We start from the raw sequence: 23,384 nt of genomic DNA, 5'->3' as shown, positions 1-23,384 counted from the left end.
GAGTACTTATAAAGCTGTATTTAAGTCACTTGTCGTTTCATTTAACATGTTTATATAAAATAATTGAACTAGACCGTCAAATGACAGTATTAAAAATATGTGAAATTACAAAGTTATTTGCATTTCAATATTGTGTCATTTCCAACCTCATTTTCGTTAGTCAGTTTCGACACTCTACGTCATTTACAACGACCTTGAAAGTGACATGGTGTATCGAAACCATGGTCATTAGTGAAGTTACATATTAATGTATGAAAATGACTATTTGTTGTGCATATTTAATCGTAGATGCATCGCATTTCCACCGCGATAAGCCTGAAACTATTGCATACGTTGGATCGGTGGGGTTTCATTTAAAGCCATGTATACTTTACTACTATGTATATTTTGTGTTGCCAAGGTTTTGTTTATTCATTTAAATCAAAGTGAATGCCGAATGAAATAGTTTATTCAAGGAAATTCATAGAATTTCCTTCTTCTGTTACAGGAAATACTTAAGGGAAACGGATTGGAATAAGTGATTGTTGAAAAAATAAGGAAGGCTTCTGATTTGGAAAATAATTCCGTCGTCATAATTAAGATAAATAAATTTGAGAGCTTAAAATGTCGAAAGATGGTTACATGTGTGCGACTACAAAAATCTTTCATTCCTAAGTATTTGCGAGGCGTTTTTGTAGTTTTGCCAAATTGTGGAGATTACAACCATTCTAAAGCTATTTTTATGAGTATCACAATTCAAGTGCCAATATAACCACAAGAGAAGTGCATCTATAGTATTTTATCATGAACTAGACCAAAGGTCCTCTACCCGCGGCCCCCGAGTTGAAGGCTAATTTCTTGCGGTCTCTAGAGGATAAAGAAAATATTGTTTGTAAAGTGTTAATCAAAAATCTATCTGTTTGGCGTGTGAAGATTCAGTTTCTGCCTTCATAGAATGCAACTTTACGCTACAATAAAGAATGCAACATTACGATGCAAAGCATGCCACATTGATTGATAGAACTTTTTTTCCCTTAAATATTTTTGCACTTAAAATTATGTTTTTTTATTCTATTGATGTGGTGGTAAAGTGACGTGGACCATTGCGGCCCTCCGGGCGATGTCAAATCGATATATGGCCCTTAAATTAAAAAAGTTTGAAGACCCATAAACTAGACTAGCACTAGACTATCTATGCTGTACCAATAACTAACTCTCTATTTCTAACTATCGTTTCTCTCCCTCGTAGTGCCGAGGAGGCTGCGGACGGATCCTTCTTCGAGAGCTTCACGGCGTTACCATGGAAACTGGAGAACCGGAGGCTGATCGCGGTGCGGGAGGGGGAGGGCGGGGTGAGCTTGGGGGGTGGAGGTAGCGAGGGTGGTAGCGGTGGGGGGAGCGAAGGGGAGGGGGAGGGAGACGGAGGGGAGGGCGGGGGAGGCGGAGGGGAGGGAGAGTGGTACGGAGGGGGAGGGGGTGAGGAGGAGGACGGCGAGGGGGCGGAGGGGTGGGGGGATGAGGGTGGGTACAGTGAGGCGGACGGCATCCTGGGCCCGGAGGCATGGGCCGCTGGGGAGTGGAAACTTGGCAGGAAAGAGGTGAGCTCAAAATGATCTTCTCCACTTCTCGCTTTTACATCTTATATTTCTCCTTACAGCAGTGCCGCGTAGGATTACATCAGAGATAAATGAATCGTTACTCTAATTGAATTCAACAGCTTAGGCGATATCTTGTGGAAATTGAGAATCAATCCAATGATAAATAAAGAGCAGTTGTTTTTTTCCACAATTTTATTTGTCTTAACTGACCTGTTTTTCAACAAGATAGACTTCATTATCAACATAATCAAAAACAACAGTTTTATATTTACCATGACACCGTTACTCCCCCTGGAGTTGTGGTATTTGAAGGTTTCTTGGATGGATAAATATTATTTTTACCACTTCATTTTTAATAACTAATTAGATTCTAGACGGTAGTTATAAATTTAAAAATCAAATTATTAGCCGGGATAACGCTCTCATAGACGAATAGATGTACCCATCCTTTTCCCTTATTCAAAGTTCATCCCTTCTTCCGTTACGTAATTAAGGTTACAACAATGAAATATATAGTTAATAATTTACGTCTGATTATGAAGTAAAAAGGTGAGCACAAAATTAACTTCTGCACTTCTCACTCACTTCTCACACCTTATATTTCTCTTTGTATCGGTGTCACGTAGGATTACACCAGATAAATGTATTTTAACTGTGCCCGGATTTGAGATATTTGTATGATTACACCTGAGATAAATTTTTCGTTACTCCGCCTGGACTTGTTTGTCTTCTATTTCACATAGGAAAATATTTTGTGTGCCATAGCATAAGTATGGTAAATGCTATACATTTACTATTGGCTCCCGCCCATTCAGATAACGTTTAGTTTTTGAAAACAATAAGGGTAATTTTAAATCCCATTTAATATCCATTATCTATCCATGTAGCCATTCATGTAGAGAATATGTAAACCCATGCCCAATTTCAATTTTTTTTGTCTCATTAGTAATGAACGAGTCGGGTTCCCCTTATAAAATTCATTTATAATATCATTGTTTAATAAAAATATATAAAGCAATTTTAGCGAACTTAACGATGATTAAAACCTGTAAATGAATGCAAAATGATTGAACAAACAGAAAAAAATTGTGAGGTCAGTATCTCTTGTGGAGACCCGCCCCAATAACCTTCATCTTCACATCACTTCATGTTCTCCATCAGGCCATCGAAGCAACTAGCAACTATATCGTTATTAGTCTTATAATACGTAAAACAATTAAACAGTGAAAACATGGACAAGTACACGGAAAATGCTCGCGAAATTATAGTTGAATTCAGCAAAAATCGAAAAAGAATGATAAATATTCGATTTTTTTACCTTCTCCTTGGAGTGAAGATATCTTCACACACAAACTCAATATTTTCGATGCTATCCCAATGGCAAAAAATGGATTTAGTAAGGGAAACTAAATGTCCTTGGGAAGCTGAATTCGTCAAAGCGGCGTCGAAAACTTTGTCCTAAAATTTTTGGAAATGGCTGTAAAAAAAACTCTGTCTTTTTGAAAATTCATTCTAATAGGAACCCGAAATTGTGCTTTCACTTGAATGTCACGCTAGATGTCGAAACCTACGTTGTCGAAATGAAAACCTGATATGGGGTTCAATCAAGTTTATTCATTTATCCATATTGAAATCTTCAATATCTAATCAGAATTTATCTCAACTGTTACTATAATGGTGTTCTTCTTTTACGGAGAACATATTATTTGAACCTAAAATTATTTCCAAGTCGTCAGAAACGATAAATTAAGAGAGATGTTTTGCCGAGCGGAAAGGTACAGGAATTCGTTTTTCCCCCGAACGATAAAGGGCTTTTATAAAATCTAGGCCTATTGAGGCAGCTGGGAAGTATGTAGATATAGATGCAGGTCATTGAAAAGCTTAGCTGAAATGATCGCTGGACTTGTACGTGAAAAATTATCTTGTGATTCAGATAGTTAACAAAGATATCGTACTGCCCATTTAATTTTATGTCACAGCTCTAGCTCTACTGCACGTGTATCAATTGGCTTGTCATCATACTGATGCCGATCGTTAGCCAATCAGGTCATGATGATGATTGCAAGTTAATGCACGAATTTAGAATAGGGAGGTCTTGTGAAACTGAACTTACTCTCTTTATTCAAGATCTTCAAGCCACGGATGACAGACATGTTCAAGTCGACGCCATATTTTTAGACTTCAGAAAGACATTTGATAATTTTCCGCATTTGAAGCTGATTCAAAACTTGGAAGGATACGGTGTAAATACCCTTACAATAAGTAGCGATAAACGATCGCGAGCAGAGGGTTGTTTTGGGTGGAGTTAGCTCTGATGCTATTCAAGTTATCTCAGGTGTGCCCCAGGGTAGTGTTATAGGTCCTCTTTTGTTTCATCTTTCCATTAATGACATTACCACCGCGGTCTATCGAAACACATGTAGTAGAGCTGTGAAATATAATTAATGGATAGTGCGACACCTTTGTGTATTATTAAATATACTATTCCACGATATCTAACCGGAAAAAAGTTGTCTTTATTTGTGATTCAGGTTTAACGTAAGTCGATGGTGAGGCGAACTATTGGACCTGAAAGACAGCTCGGTTTTCCTTTGGTGATTTATCCTCTTCCCTATTGTTTTATCATGGAAGCGTGCATTTTTTATACCTAAACCTCCATTCCCCTAAACAGTTACAGCGTCAACAAGTGTTCGTGCTCCTTCCGGCCGATTCATTGCCCTCATCACTCTCTCCACGGTTCCGTTTTCTCTTGAATTAAGTTTCCTCACGTCTCCTTTAAGAAGACATATCTCTTCGGCTGAAAATTTTTTTAAATCCTTTTTCTTAACTTGCTTCGTCTGTCTGTTTTATCGATGGTATCTTGTAATTGATTTTTACCCACTTCCCATGGCCTAATCGGCTTGAAATTTTGCGCATTTTCTTACTTGTGATGGCAATAAATATTCAAAATTAAGACTTTTGCATTTTTTTCCATTGTGCTTTTATTATTAAATAAATTTCCATGTGGAAAGAGAGTTGTAATTTTACGCAATACATGGCGTAAGTTTCTTCTAACACTTTCGTCACTTAAGTTGTCGGAGGAAGCGAGTTCAAGCTTAGTCCATTTTCACTTTTCGTTTACCAAATTTTAACTTCCTTATATATCACTATCAGTTATTACTGAAAATTATACAATTACTTTGAGATTGAATATTTTTAGATTCAATGCTAAAAAGAATGCGAGTACCAATAACTGATTGCTTGATTCACTAGTAGGAATCAAGGAACATTTTAAGCAGTCACGCGCACAGACGCAATGTTATTAATACCCTTACGGAAATGGTGAAAACTGCCTTGAAAAACTTATTTTGCTTAATCAAGATTTGAATCCGAATCTCCCAATGGCCGTTTAGAAATGCCTCCACCATTTTTCGGGTGATAACTTGTCTAGTTTTTCGATGAGAGTCGGTTTGGGATGTATGGTATAATCCTGCTTTTCACAATTGTATTCATGATTTTCACTGAAATTTTCCCTTTTTCTGTGCGAGGATTTTGTTGTGCTCATAAGATGTGATGTTTTCTCAATTTTTCTCTTTCAATTATTCTATTTCCTTGTCACAACAAGATTGACGCATTTTTAAGATATACATGTACTTGGATTCCTTTTTCATGACAATACGGGTTTGAGGACTCAAGCCTAGTTTTCGAATCGTAGGAAGAGAACCGTTGAAACCCAGATAGAGCTAGCCAGGGAGGGAATGGGTTCTTTCTCCGGAGCTGGGGACGGCCAACCATCTTTTCACTCAGCGAGCTGTCTAAATTTTGCTTTTTCTATCAAGAGAATCATCAATTTTAATTATCAAAAATACAGCTTTTCCGGTTATGTTTTTTCCTATTCCGCAGGGTGTTGAAACTTCAACTAATAACGAAATCCGATCCAAAAACTAGTATTGTTTTTATAGGTTTACATTTCATTTTTAAATGTTTAACTGCGTTTTTCAACTACTCTACATGAAATTGATCTTAATATTAATTAATTAAGCTTGAGTTTGAGCAATAAACGATTACATTCATGCGGGCTAATACGTAGGTATGTTGATTTGTAATGAACAATCTGAGCTTTTCCCGGTGAATAGCATTGATGAAAGCTTCTCGGGTTTCCAACCGGGTCAGGGTCTGCATTGTGTAGGCCGACATTTCGTTGGGAGAATTTCCCAACATCCTCAGGGCTGATGATGCTGATGCCGCTGTGTTTTGATATATATACCCTCCTCCTTCACCTAGTTAGTCTCTGATTGGTCCGGGATTTTTCCTCCTTTCTCGTCCTATTTATTGCCAGGTTCCAAGCGCTAATTAGCTGCAGTCCTCGATCTCTATTGATGTTGTTTGGGTGAAGACGGATCTCTACGGCTTCTTTAGTAATACGGTCCCAATAGCCTCTTGTTCCTCCGAGTTGGGTAGTTTCTTCCCAGTGGATGTTGTAATTTTCCTGGACACAGTGTTCAGCAATGGCCAATTTTTCATCAGCCCTGAGGATGTTGGTAAAGTCTCCCTAAGAAACGTCGGCCTACACAATGCAGACCCTGACCCGGTTGGAAACTCGAGAAGCTTTCATCCATGTTGAATTGTAGCCTAGCGACTGGGACGCCGCTATTTGCGACCGGTGGAAATCAATGGAACCATGGAAGTGGAGAATCCTGTGTAGAGTATTTATGATCACAATATTATCCTCAATGCGACGGCCATATTGTCAAATTACGTCAGAGCCTTCAGCGCCGCCATCGATGATTTTAGTCTTGAATAGTGTTTTCTCTCATCTTCTTTAGTCCCTTGGTGATCCCTCCTTCGTGTTTTTATTTCACACGCCCGTGTTTTTATGGTTCTCTCACCCCTCTGACCTGCTTTCCGTCGTCAACAAGTGTCTGTCTCTATCCCCTCTACCTAAAACTTCCTTCCCTTTCCCCCGCCCCTTCATAGTTGTCTCTCCCGCCACTACTTAAAGAGCGCACTTCTGCCCTTTTTTGTTTTCTTTTGTACATGATCGTTACGTCCCAGATCCTTGCGTGCTTGTCCCATTCTTGCCGGAAAAAAGGGATGGGCCGCCACTCTTGAAAATTAGTGCGTATCGCTGGAGGTGTTACGGGTGTGTGCTGTGGTTGGTGCGGCTAAAATTCCCTCGATCTTTTAAGCCCTTGCCTTCAGCCTGCATGCTGCGTCTCTGCCTTTAGTTCAATGACCCGGGAATATCTCCTCCGCAGTGTGTAGCATGGAAGTGCAGCTACGGTCCATTACGTGTTAGGGACGCATAATGAAAGGAACACTATGTTAAGATAACGAATGATGAACGCATTAAGAAACAGGAGAATTGAGAAAAGATCGTGGAAGTCGATAAGTAGACCAATATTTTTTCTAATTAATCATTTTTTTCTTTTTCTTCTCGAAATTCGAAGAACAAATGCACAGACTATACCTGTCATATGAACACATTAACATAAAATACCCAAAAAAAATCATTTTTGCGATATTTTAATTGCATGAGTGAAAAGTGGGACTCACTAAAAAAGTCGGGACTTGGAGTTTTTTTTGCAGTAATGACTATTAAAAGAGACTAAAAGACGATTTTCAACGCAGTACAATCAATGTAAATTATTTTAAAATGCATATATTTAAATCATATATTTAACTATGCTTCGAAATTTTGAACTGAGTGTCCTGAAGATACTTTCCGATTTCAATATATTTCTTTGTAATCAGGGTTACAAGTAGCAACTGTTTTTCAACTTTTTGTATCTTCAGCCTACATGCTGCGTCTATGCGTTTAGTGCAATTCCCAAGGAATATCTTATTCACAGTGTCTAATATTCTGGTGGAGCTAAGGACATAAAGCGCCCAAAGTGGTCTATTTTGTGGTAAGGCCGTCTAATAGACGGAACACTACCTTAGGATAGTAACTAAATAACGATTTAGGAAACAATTGAGTTGAGAATAGATGGAGAAGGACGCTTATTGAACTGAAAATCTTTCCAAGTAATATTTTTTCCTTTTTATTTTCAAATTTCGAAAACGAAATGCATAGAAAAAATCTGCCATTTGAACTCATTAATATAAAATATCTAAAAAATAATATTTTACCATTTTTCGAATTTAATTATTTAGAATAGAGATCCCCTCTTCCCCTAACAAAAATTTTTACGAGGGACATTACGTTTTGAACGCAATAAAATCGATAAAAATAATTTTTAAATACTGAAAAAGTCGTATATTTAACGACTTCTCGAAATTGAGATCTTAATGTCCCTAGGATATTTTCCGATTTCAATTAATTCTGTATAATAAGAGTGACAAGAAGCAACTTTAACGCAATACTATTCCATTGAGATAATAAAATTGAATTGAATGAAAAAATGAAAGGCAATTTATCAAATAGGTGTTAAATTACGTATTTAAGAATCATGTGTTATTGTTGTTACTGTTACGCATTCAATTAACATGCTTACCCCTCAAACAGACTGAATTTAATATTATGAGTTTTCAGAATTCATTATTGCTGAAATCAAGACGCGACGCTGATATAGCTATGCGCTTAATTTCTCAGCCTTTCATGAGAATTAACTAAAATGGTAAACTATTTTATTTACTTAAGTACCGACCCTGTTTCGACACGCAGTGTCATTATCAAGGTGATATTAACACTACGTGTCGAAACCGGGTCGGTACTTAAGTATATAAAATTTTGTGAAAGTTTACCATTTTATGATCTCTGCATTTCTCCAGGGATTTCTTCCGCGTCAGGTTGTTGGTTGATTGACAACAGTTTCGCTGGCTGTCCTGCCAGCGTCTTCAGGTCGAAGGTGTCGGCTGTTGGTTTCTGCCTCGCTTATATACTGTAGGCTGGATGGGAGCTGCACTGTGATTGGCTGTCTGACTGGGTGCTTCTCTCTGATTGGCTCTCTCTTTGATGACTCTTTTCCAGGCGCTGTGAAGGAAGTATCCATCTTCTCTATTGAAATTCAAAGGTGTTTTTTGAATTTCTATCGCTTCCCTGATTTGTTCAAAAAACACCTTTGAATTTCAATAGAGAAGATGGATACTTCCTTCACAGCGCCTGGAAAAGAGTCATCAAAGAGAGAGCCAATCAGAGAGAAGCACCCAGTCAGACAGCCAATCACAGTGCAGCTCCCATCCAGCCTACAGTATATAAGCGAGGCAGAAACCAACAGCCGACACCTTCGACCTGAAGACGCTGGCAGGACAGCCAGCGAAAGTGTTGTCAATCAACCAACAACCTGACGCGGAAGAAAACCCTGGAGAAATGCAGAGATCAGACCATCGCCGCGGAAACCTACGCTCTAACATTTACCATTTTAGTTCATTCTCATGGATATAAAAAATCTCCACCAGATATCGCCGGACACTGTGAATTATGTTCTCAGCCTTTGTTTTACAAGGCTTTAAGCACTTGACGGGCTGAATACAAGTGAGTTTGCATTTTGGGAGAGCATTTAAACCTAAGGTTTCGATTACCAGCGTTTCCGCTGCCGTTGACTCCAGATCGTTTTCTCAGTAATCGTAGCATAAATTTAGCAAAAGTACTATCATTTTTTCCCCCAGCTAAACAAAAGCACTTTAATAATGCTTCAAATTTAGTTTACTACGATTTTACCTGACGTTATCCTTTGAATCAAACCATGGTCCTGATCGTTATGCGTAAATTTAACAATCCTTAAGTCTTTTAGTGGGAACGCCGTCATAATTTCTATCAATAAATAGCTCGAATTTCCATGTACAATCATGATTTTCATTATCGGGATTTCCACCGGGTCAGGTTCATCATCATGGCCAAGGTTTCGATGCACGAGTCGTCAAACAAACAAACGCCATACTCTGATGTCGAAAGATAGTTCGTGCGTCGAAACGTCGGTCGTGATGGAGAACCTGACCCGGTGGAAATCGCGAGTAATTTTTCTTGATACTATACGCCGGGGAAACCTACTATCATTCTTCACGATGCTTATTTTTCCTCTGCTTACTGCCTATGCAATTCAAGTAATTTCAGTATATTCTACGTCAGAAAACAAGTGAATCACGATATTTAAGCGTTCAAGCTTGTTGAACCGCATGGTTGTTATCCGAGAGTGACCTACCATGGTTCCTTTTATAGTAGTAAGGACAAGGGATAAAAGTGCACCGCGGCCAGTTTTTTCTGTCGTTACGCCCCAAGGATTCGCGTCCTTTTCCCATTTATTCCGAAAATAAGAGCGGCCACTCTTGCAAATTAGTTCGTGTCGTTGCAGGGTCTGCGGCTAGATTCTGCGGGTTGTGCAGAAATCTATGGCCCTTTGTGCCCCGACCTACAGCCTACCTATACCGCTTCCGTGCGTTTTGTCCAGTGCTCCAAAAATTCCCTGTTCTCGCTGCTTGTATTTTCCCCATGCTAAATGTCTATTTTTATGCTAATTTTTGCCATCGTTCTTTTATATAAAAACTCCTCACTTTTGATCACTGGAATTAAACTAGCGTATAAAAAAACCATTCATGTATAATTACTTTGAATCACGATTCGGCCTGCGTTGATTTCAGTGCTACAAAATGCCTTGTTTTTTCTACTTGTATTTCCCCATGTTGGACATTTATTTTAATGCTAATATTTGGTGTTCTCCTTTCATTTTGTTTGCTCCATTATTTTTGCGTTTCAAAATTCAATTAGCATATGAAAAATAATTCAGTCTATATAATTTTGACTCACAATGCGTCTGCATAATGTAATCTCCGGTTTCATTGATGATAATTTCTGTGACCCATTATTATTATATTCGCATTGAGGAAATCAATTCGCGGAATAAGAATCATAGGTAAATAGATTCAGGGTAACAAAAATGTAACGAGAGTAATGGGTTAAAGTCTCCCAGACTAATTAGAAAAATGTTCACAGATTATGAGCACAAAAATAATGTCAGGGAAGTGGTCAACTTTTGTCATATCACAGCAGAACAGCAGATTCAGAACGTAGCGAATAGTAAAAATTACTATAAAGCATGGGCAATAGGCATGAGTTACTGCGGGCTAAATGACCAAATATCATAAAATATGCATCTCATGGCCAAAAAATTACCATAGTCAAATAATTTAAATCGATGTAAGTAACCAATGTGCACCTGCCCTTGTTCATTTTCCCTCATCAAAGCTTAGGTGGGATAAACAAAGCTCCAAGCCAACAGACGTCACTGCGATTTACCTTTGACCGCAAAATGGAAATTGGCTTTCATTGTGTGTTAGTGTCATACTGTTTGTCAAGGTTGTCAAAGGTTTTAGCATCAAAGATTATCATTTATAGCGTGGTCGACAAACAAATGGAAAATTGACCACACATTTTATGCGACCTAATCAATCGCTATTGACTCTCTTCAGGCTTTTAGTTAGATACTCACAGGAATCAAGCAATTACTCAAAAATAACTTCAGTAAGTAGTGTTGAAAAATAATATTTACATATTTACTCAAACGAAATTGTTAGTCAGTGTATATTATGACTTCCCGTCACAGGTCAATATATTTTCGGCATGTAAAAGTGCTATTTTTGTTACAAAATTACCCATTGCCTGTTGTTTATTATGGTGAATATAATAAAGCTATTTTAATAAAATTTAATTATATTTAAAATAAAATTTACAACGTCGATAGATCAACACCCAAGTTTACTACAAGCATCTTATAGAAGTTTGGCATTCCGCCTCCAACGGTTCACTTTCCTTGATCCAATATATGAACTTTAGACCGAAAAGAATCTTACGTTCAAGTTATTAGTGAAGAAATGAATTAATTGACTGTGAAATAAATTAATGTGATGGAAATGGCACCTCTATTAACCCTTCTTGGCTGGGAAAGTGTTCGCTCAAAATATTTAAATAAGTTTTTATTTTTTATTCTGCCGTTGGAAATACGGGGTAAAGGTCTCATGGCTTTATGACCCGTTTTCCCGACGCCTTGGCGTAAATATGCTGCGGGCTCGGAACTTTTAAATTTTACGACGAAGTCTTATCTGATCGTCGCCTTCTCTCCCCTCACTTCCGTGGTTAAATCTTTGGCTCCTTTGCGTCGTAAAGAGTTGCCCTCCTTCAGTCCCACTACGTCTCAGCTAAAAAAACGTTATAGGTCACATTTATTTCTATTATTGTATAATTTCGTGTTGTATTATGTTAAAAATTACCATTGTTATTCTGAAAGTTGTGAATATAACATAATCCTGAAAACATTTTCATACTATTTTTGTTTTTTTGTGAAATTATATTTTAGCATAGTCATAATAATTTGTTATCCTCGTTTTTCTGTTTACCAAATTCATACCGAGTGTTTTAATATTTTTTGGTCAGTAACACTACAGTCAGAATATATTTATGTGCTCCAAAGGAGTTTCTTAGGACAAATAAAATGTATCTATTTATTATTTTAACTACTGCTTTGTGCATCTAATTCTTTACATACGTAACTATTCATTGCAATATATCTTTCAACATTAGTCATTTTAAAATTTATTTTCCTCAAATCATGGGCATACTTTTGGAAGTGACATTGCATAGTTTAATTAAATTTTTATTCAAGTTAATTTACATTTTATCCACCGTAATAATGGGATTTGTTTATGGCTGATGACAAGTTAAACTTACTACAGAACTGCCTTATGATAATCATCAACTACTGGAAGTCAAATTCAGTTGGAAACTTAGCAAGCTTCTTCAGCCTTATTTCCTACTCATTTGCATTTTCGTTAAATTGTTTAGTGTATCCTAGATAATGCGCATTTTAATATCTTACCAAAACCGTAGCTGTGATTTACTTCTTTAGGACTTCAGACGAAAATACACGTGCACTCTGTCTGAAGAACAAAGCTAGTCCGTTAATGTGATCGATGCAAAATGTATTAATATTGATGGAGACCTACCAAATAATTATGTATTAATAAATATTTCCATTAATTTTAATATATCGTAATGTACTCCTAATACCCTACTGACTCCCTCAAAATATTTGGCCTTTCAATTTTTCAATCATGTTTTCTAAAATCATTCAGCCCCTGCAAGCGTGCGGCAATTAAAGAAATACATATTTAACTAGCAGACAACCCGGCGTTGCTCGGGCATGATAGTACCTGGAGATGTGGGGCACTTCGAACTTAGATTTCATGGCCACGAAGGATTCTTATTTCTTCTCTTTGAGAGTGTAAAGAGGTGTTCCCATCCGGCAGGATGACCAACCGCAAGATTTGCATGACGTCACGTAACTAATAGTAATTAGAAAACGACGCATTGGACGCAGCCGAAAGTAGAAATACGGGGTGTGTCAGCATTGGATGCAGCTATGTACACATATGGAAACGCATAGCGGACAGGCAAACAGACATCCTCTTTTATGTATATTTAGAATAAAAAAACGTATCATTGTTTTTCTCCTAATTTTGATCGCATTGTCTAGAAATGACTTTGTATTATTTGATTCAGTGATAAAATGTTTTCAACCAAAGTTTTGCGCATTATTAGGCATGTTAGATTTGCTTGTGGTAGGTGATAATTCCTTCAATAGGGCTGCAAACATTAAATAGGACTGGTTTGTGATCTTCCCTAACTTGGGCTTGTTACTTTGCTATTAGTTTTTTTTTAATAAAAAGTCTTTTCATGCTCGTAGCGAGAAGGAAGTAAGTCAATTTATTTGTCCGCAATGCCCTTGCCTATTATACTTTGCCTAGCTTTACGTTTTCAGATTCATTGGAAATAGGAAAAAATGGGGAATGTCTTCTTTATTGTAATCTATCTTAATCACTTCCTAATATCGGCCTATGCTGATGATTTTGATATTCGTCTACCAAAAATAAACTCAAGATATTATAGACTAATTCTTTTACAATCACTTTTCCCGTGTCGTATATTCGATAAGTCACGCGATCTCGAAATTACTTTTCCTCTTTCACCTTTCTTAAATTTCCTCGATGAATTCTTTTCATCTTTTTCCCTACTATCAACGTTTTAATTTTAATTATCAATTCATGTGTTTTTTATCTTCTATCAACTATTGCTCTTAAAGTTTGATTGCCCCTGATATGCGAATTTATTTCATTTCTTTACGCATTTTTTTATTAGTTCACTATTTATCTTTTGAAAAAATAATTTTGTAAAAAAAGATTATCACCGGTTTTGTTCGCTGTTTTCATGTTCTATCGAGCGAATAACCGCCAAATGACTTTAAAAATCCAGTTTCTAGGTTTTAACATTGCCATGTTCTAATATTAGGACGTGAAAAATTGCTCCTACAACAAATGCAGCGCACTCGTTTTTACTTTATGACATACCTATTTGTTCGGCGTTAATATCATGAGTGTATTTTGGCGTTATGAATTTTAAGGAAACCTTCATGAAAATTGCTATTCTTTTTCGACTTAATGCTTAATTATTTATAGTAAAACTTAATCAAATTGGTTGATTGTATTTTATTTTTATTTGTCCTTATTAAAATGCATTCGAATCTTTATGCGTGTTTAAGAATTCCTAGAAAAATCCTACGTGTATTCTCTCCCTATCTCTCTAAGTTATTGGTGCATATTTACCTTGACCCGTTATTATATTTTTAAATAGCTATTGAATAAAGTTTTAAAAAAATAATGTTAGTGTTTCGTATTGATTTTTGGTAATTTAAAACGTCATTTGTTACTTTGTGTTACTTTTACAAGAAAAATAATGTGTCCTTTTCTATTTTTGTTACAATAACTCCACTAATGTTGAAATAAAAACTAGAAATATGCTTAAGTATTCTCATTACATTAGCTACATGTACACACTTGAGGTAGGTTCTGCTTTTACACTAATGTTACCGAGTAGCTTGACCACTTATATGGACGCCTTGTTGAGACCAATCACATTACACATACGCTTTGAAAGGTTGCATATACTACAGGATAAAGACCATTTTCAATTCCCTAACGTAGATTATAGTCCATTGTCCATCAATTTACAAGACATTGACGAGTGGATAGTCCCTATATCCATGTCAGAATTATATTCTTTCCAATTTGTATCCTTATAATGAAGACGATAGCGTTCGACAGTGGGTGAGTGGATACCATGACGAAATTCGATCGTATTTTTTCTCTCTACTTGAGCTGCTATCTCAAATACCGAGGTAGTACTTCAGTACTTATTTACCAAAGTATTCACTGGAAAGATGAGATATTATCTAGAATTTTTGAGATCTTTGCCGCAAATACCAAAGCTTTTAAGAGATTCCTCGGTTATTGCTTGATGTTATAGTTATTTACTATGGAGAGTTGTGAACTGCTGTATTTAGTTCAAATTTCATTTTTTAGTTGTACGGTAATCGAATAATATCTTTTGTATTCCATGTGTGTATTTTCTGTTCCTTTACTTTGCTCTTAAGTTTGTAGGCTTTTTACTCATTAAATTTAAATCTCATGCTACCATCCGGCTGTAGCTTACTTTTAGCAATATGTAATAAATGAATAATTTACAACGAAAACCTACTCAAGTGCGAGTTGGCATTCAATATAACAACTCTATCGAGTCTCGCGCTTACTACTCCGTTTAAAAATAAAAACAATACCTCGACGAAACATATCCAGAGGTAGATTTTTTTTGGGCCTTTCATCAAACTTTCCTCATCTTTTGGAAACTCACTTATTATCAACCGCGGCAAATATTCCTACTATCCCGGGGAGAGGCAGAAAAAAAATCCACTCTGTACACTGGGACTCATTTAAATTAAGGTCCTCGGGCTCTGGGAGTGCCGCTTTATTTTTCATGGAGAGCACAAAAGACGAGCCCCTTCCCCACCCTCGCCGAACTCCCCTGGCAGCCCTCCACGAATTTCATTATTCATTTCTTTTTTCCTTTGACTCAACCCCCTGACGAAAATTCTACGGGCTCCCACCCGGGCCAAAGGTGCGCTATCTATCTGCCTGTAAACTGAGGGGGTACTCATCTTACCTGTGGATGTGGATACCTGTTCATACCATTTCGCGTACGAGTTGAGATTGCATGTTTTTGATGTCATTTCATTACTATAATGTGTAATACCGCTTTAATCCTAGCTATCGTGTTCCAAAGCTACTAGCTAACTTAGTTAGCTTCAGATTCATCAATATGTGTATCGATGCTGGGACACTAAAATTTGAGGAGCTTTTCTTTTTATTAAACATAATTGGTGTTATATTATCCTTATTATATTATGCTTTATCATTGCTGTGAAAGAACGCCATTAAAATCATCTATTTAAAACTCACTTCATTTTAGATGATTTCTTTCGCTCAGTGTTTCAATCCGTTCTTTGGTTCTGAAAGGTCAACCTCTACCAATTACTTTCTTCATTTCTTTTTTCCTTTAACTCAACCCCCTGACGTAAATTTTACGGGCTCCCACCCGGGCCAAAGGTGTGCAATCTATCCGCATGTGAACTGAGGGGGTACTCATCTTTCTACTGTACCAGTTTATACCATTTCGAGTACTAGTTGACGCTTTCTGTGTTTGATATCGGTGCATTACTGTGATATTTAATTCCTCTCTTATCCAAGCTATCGTATTCTTAAGCAACTTGCTAACTTAACTAACATCAGCTTCATCATTGTATGGTATTGATGCTGGAACACTAACATGAGAGGAGCTTTTTTTCTTCTCATTCATATAATTGGTGTTATGTTCTCCTAATTGTATCATGCCTTATCATTGCTGCGAAACTTCCTCATTGAAATTATCTATGTCAAACTCATTAAATTCACTGAAATTTCATCCATTCAGTGAGTGGTTCAATCCCTTCTTTTGTTTTGATAGATATACCTATATGATTTTTTTCCATTGACTCAACCCTCTGGCATAAATTCTACAACCTCCCACCCGGGCTAAAGGTGAGCTTTCATACTTCTATCTACCGAGAAACTGAAGGGACACTCGTCTTCATACCATACCTGTTTATACCATTTAGTTTACAAGCTGAGGTTTCTATTTTTATATTTTGACTTTGAATCGTTCTTCCCCAATCAAAATCAGATATTATGTCTCACCACATCTCGTAACTTTTTACTAAATTAAGTAAAATGGAACTGCTCGATAACCCTAATGCAAATTTATCAATTAATTTTGACAGCAACCCCTGACGTGAATATTTTCCAGCGCTTGAACATTTGAATCACGATTTTGCGTATTTCTTTTCTCGCGTTATCTTTTGTCGTTCATATTGTATTTGTATGCTTTTTGGGAAATTTGTGGCTTTCCTTACGCATTGCATTTGGAATTGCTGTTTTCTTTTCGATCATCTATTGTCTATTAGTATGTATTTGCATGGCCATTATGTGTACAATTTCAACCTAATATACTTACGTGAACAATGCGAGAAATTGCGTGGACCAAAAATGTCTATATCCTCATAATAATCCCGCTTGAAGAATTCTGGCACTAATTCACGAGGAGTATTTTAAATTTGTATGCATCGATTATTCCTCCATTTCAACAATTGGAACTATCCATAACAATCAGGTGTGAAGATTCATTTAAAGGATATCGATGGCTCAGTCCTAAAGGTCGTTTTACACAGGGCACGGAATTGCGCAGGTTAGAGCTGCATTAATTTCTAAAATTTCGTGGAATTGCGCGAATGCATGAACGAAATTAGAACAGGGGCTATTTTGCCGTCTCGCATCCACGCATTCTCGCATGTGTTCTAGCAATTCACCGCTTTACACGACGCAATTTTGATTGCGCCTTCGCACGCACGTCAGATTGCGCAATTCCGTGCACCGTGTAAAACGGCCTTAACAACACGTATCTCAAAAATAGCAACTTTTCAGGAGAGCAAAAAAACGATTTTTTTAAATTCTATATAATTTTAATTGAAATTAAATACTAAAAGTAAAAAAACTGAAAATAAGCATACATTTGCAAACAAACGTTTGATTTTCCTTGAATTTTATTTTTTATTAAGAGTATTATCAGTATTAACTCATACCGAACAAATTTTGAGATGCGTGTAGTTAGGACTTAGGTATCGATATGCAAAAGCAAAAGTGCCAAATCCTTGCTCATATCGAATGGTGTTGTCTAAATATCATGCCCTCTGGAATGTGGTGGGAAGGCGTATCTGGGTGGCGTCGCAAATATGGTGGAGTCGCCGGTCACACACGTTTTGAGGAGGGTCCGGGGGAATCGTAGGTTTTTTGGTGGAAGGAGACGAGAGGACGCGAAAGGGGTTGTGATTGAGTATCGACCGTTGAGGTGCGGGATATGGGGTGTGGGGAATTGAACTGCAAAGCGAAAGAGAGAGAAAATATGGGCGCAAGAGGAGTTGGGGTACGTCGGAGGGGTAACTGGGCGTGGTAGGCACGCAAGGATATGTCCTTTTTTCGGTTTGTTAATATGCCAGTTTTATTTTCTCTATAAAAAAGGTTTCTTTTAGGCCTCCTACCACATTCGAATTATTTCTTGGAGTAAAAGTCCGTAATTTTTTATGATTAAAACACATGCGGCCAGCGTTTCGGAAATAATTGTAAATTTTAATGGGGATGATGACTTTGAACTTTCTTCTTGACCTTCTCTCATATTCTTAGATTATATCTTGGAGTAAATGTCTCCATTTTTTATTAATTAAATAACATATAAGGCATGCGTTTTGAAAAGAACTGTAAATGTTAATAAGGATGATGGCTATGAACTTTATTCCCGACCTTCTATCATATCTATAGATATTATCATTAAGTAATGTCTCCGTTGATTATTAATTAAATAACATGTAAGGCAAGCGTTTCGGAAATAGTTGTACGCTGTGATAGGGATGATGTCTTTAAGCTTTCTTCTTGACCTTCTATTATATTTTTATATTTTTACTTGGAGTTAAAGTCTCTATTTTCTTATTCACTAAACAAAACATGAAGCCAGCATATCGGTAATAACTGTAAATTTTAATTGTCTGTGATTGCTACGATATTTCTTCTTGACCTACTATCATGCCTGTAGAATTACTAGGTGTAAAGGTCTCTATTTTTAATTAATTAAAAAACATATGACGCAATCGTTTTGGAAATTTTAATAGCGATGATCGCTATTGCATGAGCGGTGAGTGGAAAAGATAGCCTTCCCAAAATGTGGGTACAGCAATCAACACTTGGCACATGTCCTATTTTCTTTATTATATTCGATTTTTATGAATTGGGTGACGTTGTTGTCTCGTAGTCTTTCGTGGCCTTCTTCTGTAGTCGTGGGTCTCTCCATCTTACAGTTTTTTACCTCTTTGGTTGTCAGAGGTTGACGACAGTTTCGCCGATATTCCACTAGTAGTCATCCGGTCGACTTGATCTGAAGACGTCTGGTTGTTACGATGCCAGTTTTAATTTCTATAGAATAATCTTGCCTCTTTGCCTCACATTATATTTATAGATTATTTCTTTGAGTAAAAGTCTCTCGTTTTTTATTAATTTTAAACAATTTGAAATTTAGTTTCGGGTAAAAAAAACTTAAAATTTTAATTTGAGTTTTTTTCCTTTTTCTTCGTCTGGTTGTTTAGATGCCAGTTTTAATTTCTATATAATGAGGTTGCTTGCTGACTCACATTATATTTATAAATTGTTACTTTGAGTAAAAGTTTTTAGATTTTATTGATTTAAAAAATTTTTAGGCTTTTGTTTCGGATATAACTTAAATTTTAAATTGATTTTTTTTCCTTTCTCTTGACCACTGTATGCATTTAATGTTGATAAGTGTCTTGGAGTGTAGGCCTTGATAGCATTAGTTGTAATTTCTCTTTCATTTATAAATTTAAGTTTTGCGTATTGCATATATTCTGCTAGGGTGATTTTGTGATTTTTCAAAAATCAATAAACATTGGAGGACTAAGTATAATGAATGTCATTCACACCAAGGATGATATTCGCCATGAAAATAACCGTTTGGCTAAGCAGGAATTTTAACGCGGAACTCCCAATTGCCAGCCAGGTACCAGCTATCAGATCTATCCGATGGTGGCTTAGTAAGCACGACCTCCGTGTCCAGTCCAAGCATGTGAACTTGAGACGTGAACGCCTTGTTCGGAATATTTAGTCCAAAATTCACTTTGGAAGGAGGTGGGTTGGTGGTATGAATTTTAACATTTCTTACCGGCGATCGGGAGATTCGGGTTTGAATTTCAGGTGTGCAAATCATTTTTCATAGCAAATATCTCGTATTAATGCATATTTGCACCCGCGTACGGGGCTCACGGGGCTGTGTACAAATTCCATTGTCACATGTAGTGCCTTATCATATCTTCCTTATTTGGAAAGCTTCTTCGAGGTTGTTTAATTGACAGAAGACTTACGAGTATCACTATGCAAACTGATATGCGTAAATTAAAAACAGCTTCAGCAGACACGGTGTCAGAGATGTCGATATTGTCAATGAATCCTTCAATTTGATCATAGATAATTTACAATTTATTTACTATAATGTGGTTTTTTTGGCCAACGATAAGTCAAGCCTACATTGTTGTACTTTAAGATATTCCTCAACTACTGGAAGCGAAAATCGGTTGTATTCTTTGAAAAATAATGTCTTCGCTCTTATTTCTTACTCATTCGCATTTTCGTGATTAATATGCATAAAAATTGGGTTTTAAAATTTTCCCATAACCGAAACCATAACCATATGGCTTTAATTTTTTTTAGGACTTGGATCAAAAGCTGGCCCACAATTTTTCCGATTAAAAAAACCTCGCCAATGGATGTGATCCGTTGTTAACGTATCAATCCAGAGCTACCGTTTGGAAAAATCCTTCACAAAAATGGTCAATCACATCGAATTCGTCGGCACAAGTGACGTATCGGTTGGGCCCTAGTGGGGAAGGAATGGAGGCAGACGGATGGTGTCGGGAGAGATAGGTGCGTTTATTGCCTTAAGCCTCTCAAGGGTTCTCCCTTCCCCTCCAATCCCACACGCGTGCCTGTGAATGCGATGAATGGATTCGAGGAACAAAAGCATTTGCGCAATAAAATGACAAACGTTTTCCTCTCCGATGTTCCACCAGGATTACTTGGGAGAACGGAGCTTCGAAAGGTATTATGTTTATTCTACTCCCTCCGTTGCGAGGTGATGCTTATTCAGAAGCGATTGTCGGTCATGAATACCTGATTGAGGTGTGCATTGGGATATTGAAACGTGTGATACCTGGACGCCTCGTAGAAAGACCGGAGTTTGGCAGTATTTTTCCTGATAGAATGTTGTAGAATTATTTTCATCTTGTATTTCTGAAGAAATTAACTCATAAATGCTCAATTGAGTCGGCATCCCTTTCTTATTAATTTTAAATTTAATTCATATCACTCATAGATACATTAGATAAGGTTTCAGAAGAAAGCGGGAATTCTGTTTTTTACAATTAGACTTCGATACGTAATGGGCGGCAAATAAACCATTCATTTATAAGATTGGATAGTAAAAAAGTACTATTCCACAGGGGTTGTTGCATGTTGGCTATTTTTTTCAACAGTTATTATGTTTAATTCTGTCACTTATTTGACTCATTCTTAAGTGGGGGCATGAAAATTTTCGCCAATATACCTCTAGTCAAGTGTGTAGAATTTGATTTGAAACTACTATTTACGCTTTCTTGATGAATCGCATTGTTAAATCTTTGGTTTTTGTCACTCCTAAAATATAATGATAAAAGGTGTATTTTTTAAGAAGCATGTCCACTTCAAATATAATGTATTTTTACTCGAAGATCCAGATAATGATTTGTCCACTTAAACGCGATCTTTGCTACCAAAACTGAAGTTATATTTCTTTTTTTATTCTTTTGTGTGTTGTAATTTAAGTCGACCTCGGTGCCGGAATTAAGTCGTTGCCATTCAAAAAAGAGGCCTCGGGTTCGAGTCCCGCCTGGAGAGGTTTTCCCTATCCTAGGTATTCGTGCACGTGTACCGGTAAAATTGTTGAAAACTTCCTATGTAAAAGTTCAATATAGTGCTGTTTTCGGTGGTACAGGAATAAAAAGGTAAAATAAAAATAAAAAATAAGTCACGATATCAAATTCAGAGAACTTTCAACGTGAGACCTCGCTCAATCTTCTGTTTTTTAAATAAAATTCCTCTAATAGCCATTTCATTTTAAAATATACCAGCGTCTCAACTCCATAAAGTGCTTACCTATATTTTCTACTTAGCCCCAGCAATTCACATGTTCGTTGGAATAGCCGATTTCGGCGCCATTTTGACCTAACATATCCTAAACACGTGGCCTTCTACTGAAGGAAGACGTTGATGCTGTTCCCGGACAATCCGCTCCCTAGTAACCTGTCATCTCCAAATCCGGTGTGACTCGGTCGTTCCGGTCCTTGAGGAACTCAACGCTTTTTTCGTCTCCAAGACATTCACACCGGTCCCTGGAGAAGTGAACGTGAGATGGCGAGTGGTTCAAGGGAAGATTCTTTCGAGAGAGAGAGAAATGTAAGGGGAAAGAAAAGGGAGATGAGAAGACGTGGTCCGTTCAATCCTTCGGGACGGAGTCCCCGAGATCAGCCAACGAAGGAAAACGAAAATTACTCCTCATCACGTTGCAGGTGGTGATTGCTTCAGCGTTTTATTTCTAGCCTCTTAATATTTTAGTGTATAAATAGGACGTACGAGGGATGTCCAAAAAGTAAGAGTTTAGTGGAATTTTCTTTTTTTTATAAAAAAGAATTTTTTTTATCACATGATATTAATTGATATGCATTAAACAAAATTCACTAACTCTTCGTTAACCTTGTGGTATTCTATTATAAGTTTTTCCTGAATATACACAAATACTTTTACCACTTTTTTTATTTATATAAGAGCGCGACCCGGGTTTCAATGAATAATAATCATCATCAGGCGCTAATTATGATTTTTTGATCTTATTGTTACAAATTTTCTTGATGAATTTTAAAACGGACGCCAGAATAGGGAAAAAGGATGGGTAGAGATATTCATTTATAAGAGTACTGTCTTGACTTTCAATAATTTTTAAAATTCCTAACTGTTCCCTAGAATCCAGTTCACGGCGGTCATTGCAAAAATATAAAATATTCATTTTAAAATCGCAGTTCTATGCATTCTACAGCAGTTACATATTAAGTGTTTAGCAAATTACTTTTTTCATCTTTGTTATGTTTGTAAGCACTTGGAGCGCTTATACTCGACACCACTGGTCTGATTGGTGCGTCCGGTTTGTGAATTTTAATGAGCCCATAAAGCCTAGGAGGAATAGGGTTTTTAGTTGACAAGAAATGCTTATCTTTGGGTTGGAAAAGTTCTTTTGAGCTTCGTACGACATCTCTGATAAACCGGACGCACTAATCAGACCAGTGGTGTCGAGTACAAGCGCTCCAGCGCACAAACTAGCACATACCTTGACTCAACTGATTTCGCAGCAGTCTGCAATCAAGCCTATGCGTGGTATCAAAAATTTGCTTGATCTTGTGGACAAAATTAAAGACATCATACATCCGAAGAACTCAAGACTAGTATCTTTTGATATCGTCCACCTTTTCACTTTTGTGCCACCAGAGGAAGCAACCGGCCTAGCAATAGATCTCCTAGGGGCAGCCAAGATTGCAGGAAAAATGAAGGACGAATTATCAACCCTTCTCAAAATATGTGTGGCACAAAATTATTTCAAGTTCGGTGGTAAATTTCACAAACAAAGTAGTGGCCTCGCTATGGGCTCACCACTTTCTCCGTTGCTGGCAGATGTTTTTGTTGATAATTTGGAAAGGAAAATTTTTAGCTCAGGACATAGCCTACTAAATTCTGTGGCATACTGGTACCGGTAAGTTGACGATATTATTG

At 37.0% G+C, this 23,384-nt stretch overlaps 1 protein-coding gene across 1 annotated transcript in view; it reads left to right on the top strand.

The window, feature by feature from the left end:
- The window catches only part of LOC124168661, a 323,642-nt gene that overhangs the window by 211,625 nt on the left and 88,633 nt on the right, over window positions 1–23,384 (top strand). Inside the window, exon 2 of the mRNA XM_046546924.1 lies at window positions 1,229–1,331. Within this exon, the coding sequence (XP_046402880.1) occupies window positions 1,229–1,331 (103 nt within the window). The remainder of the gene's footprint in view (window positions 1–1,228; window positions 1,332–23,384) is intronic.

Source organism: Ischnura elegans, chromosome 12 (genome assembly GCF_921293095.1).
Source record: "Ischnura elegans chromosome 12, ioIscEleg1.1, whole genome shotgun sequence".
Classification (NCBI taxonomy): domain Eukaryota; kingdom Metazoa; phylum Arthropoda; class Insecta; order Odonata; family Coenagrionidae; genus Ischnura; species Ischnura elegans.
The sequence above is the reverse complement of the archived record's forward strand: the minus strand, read 5'-3'. Positions and strand labels throughout refer to the sequence as shown.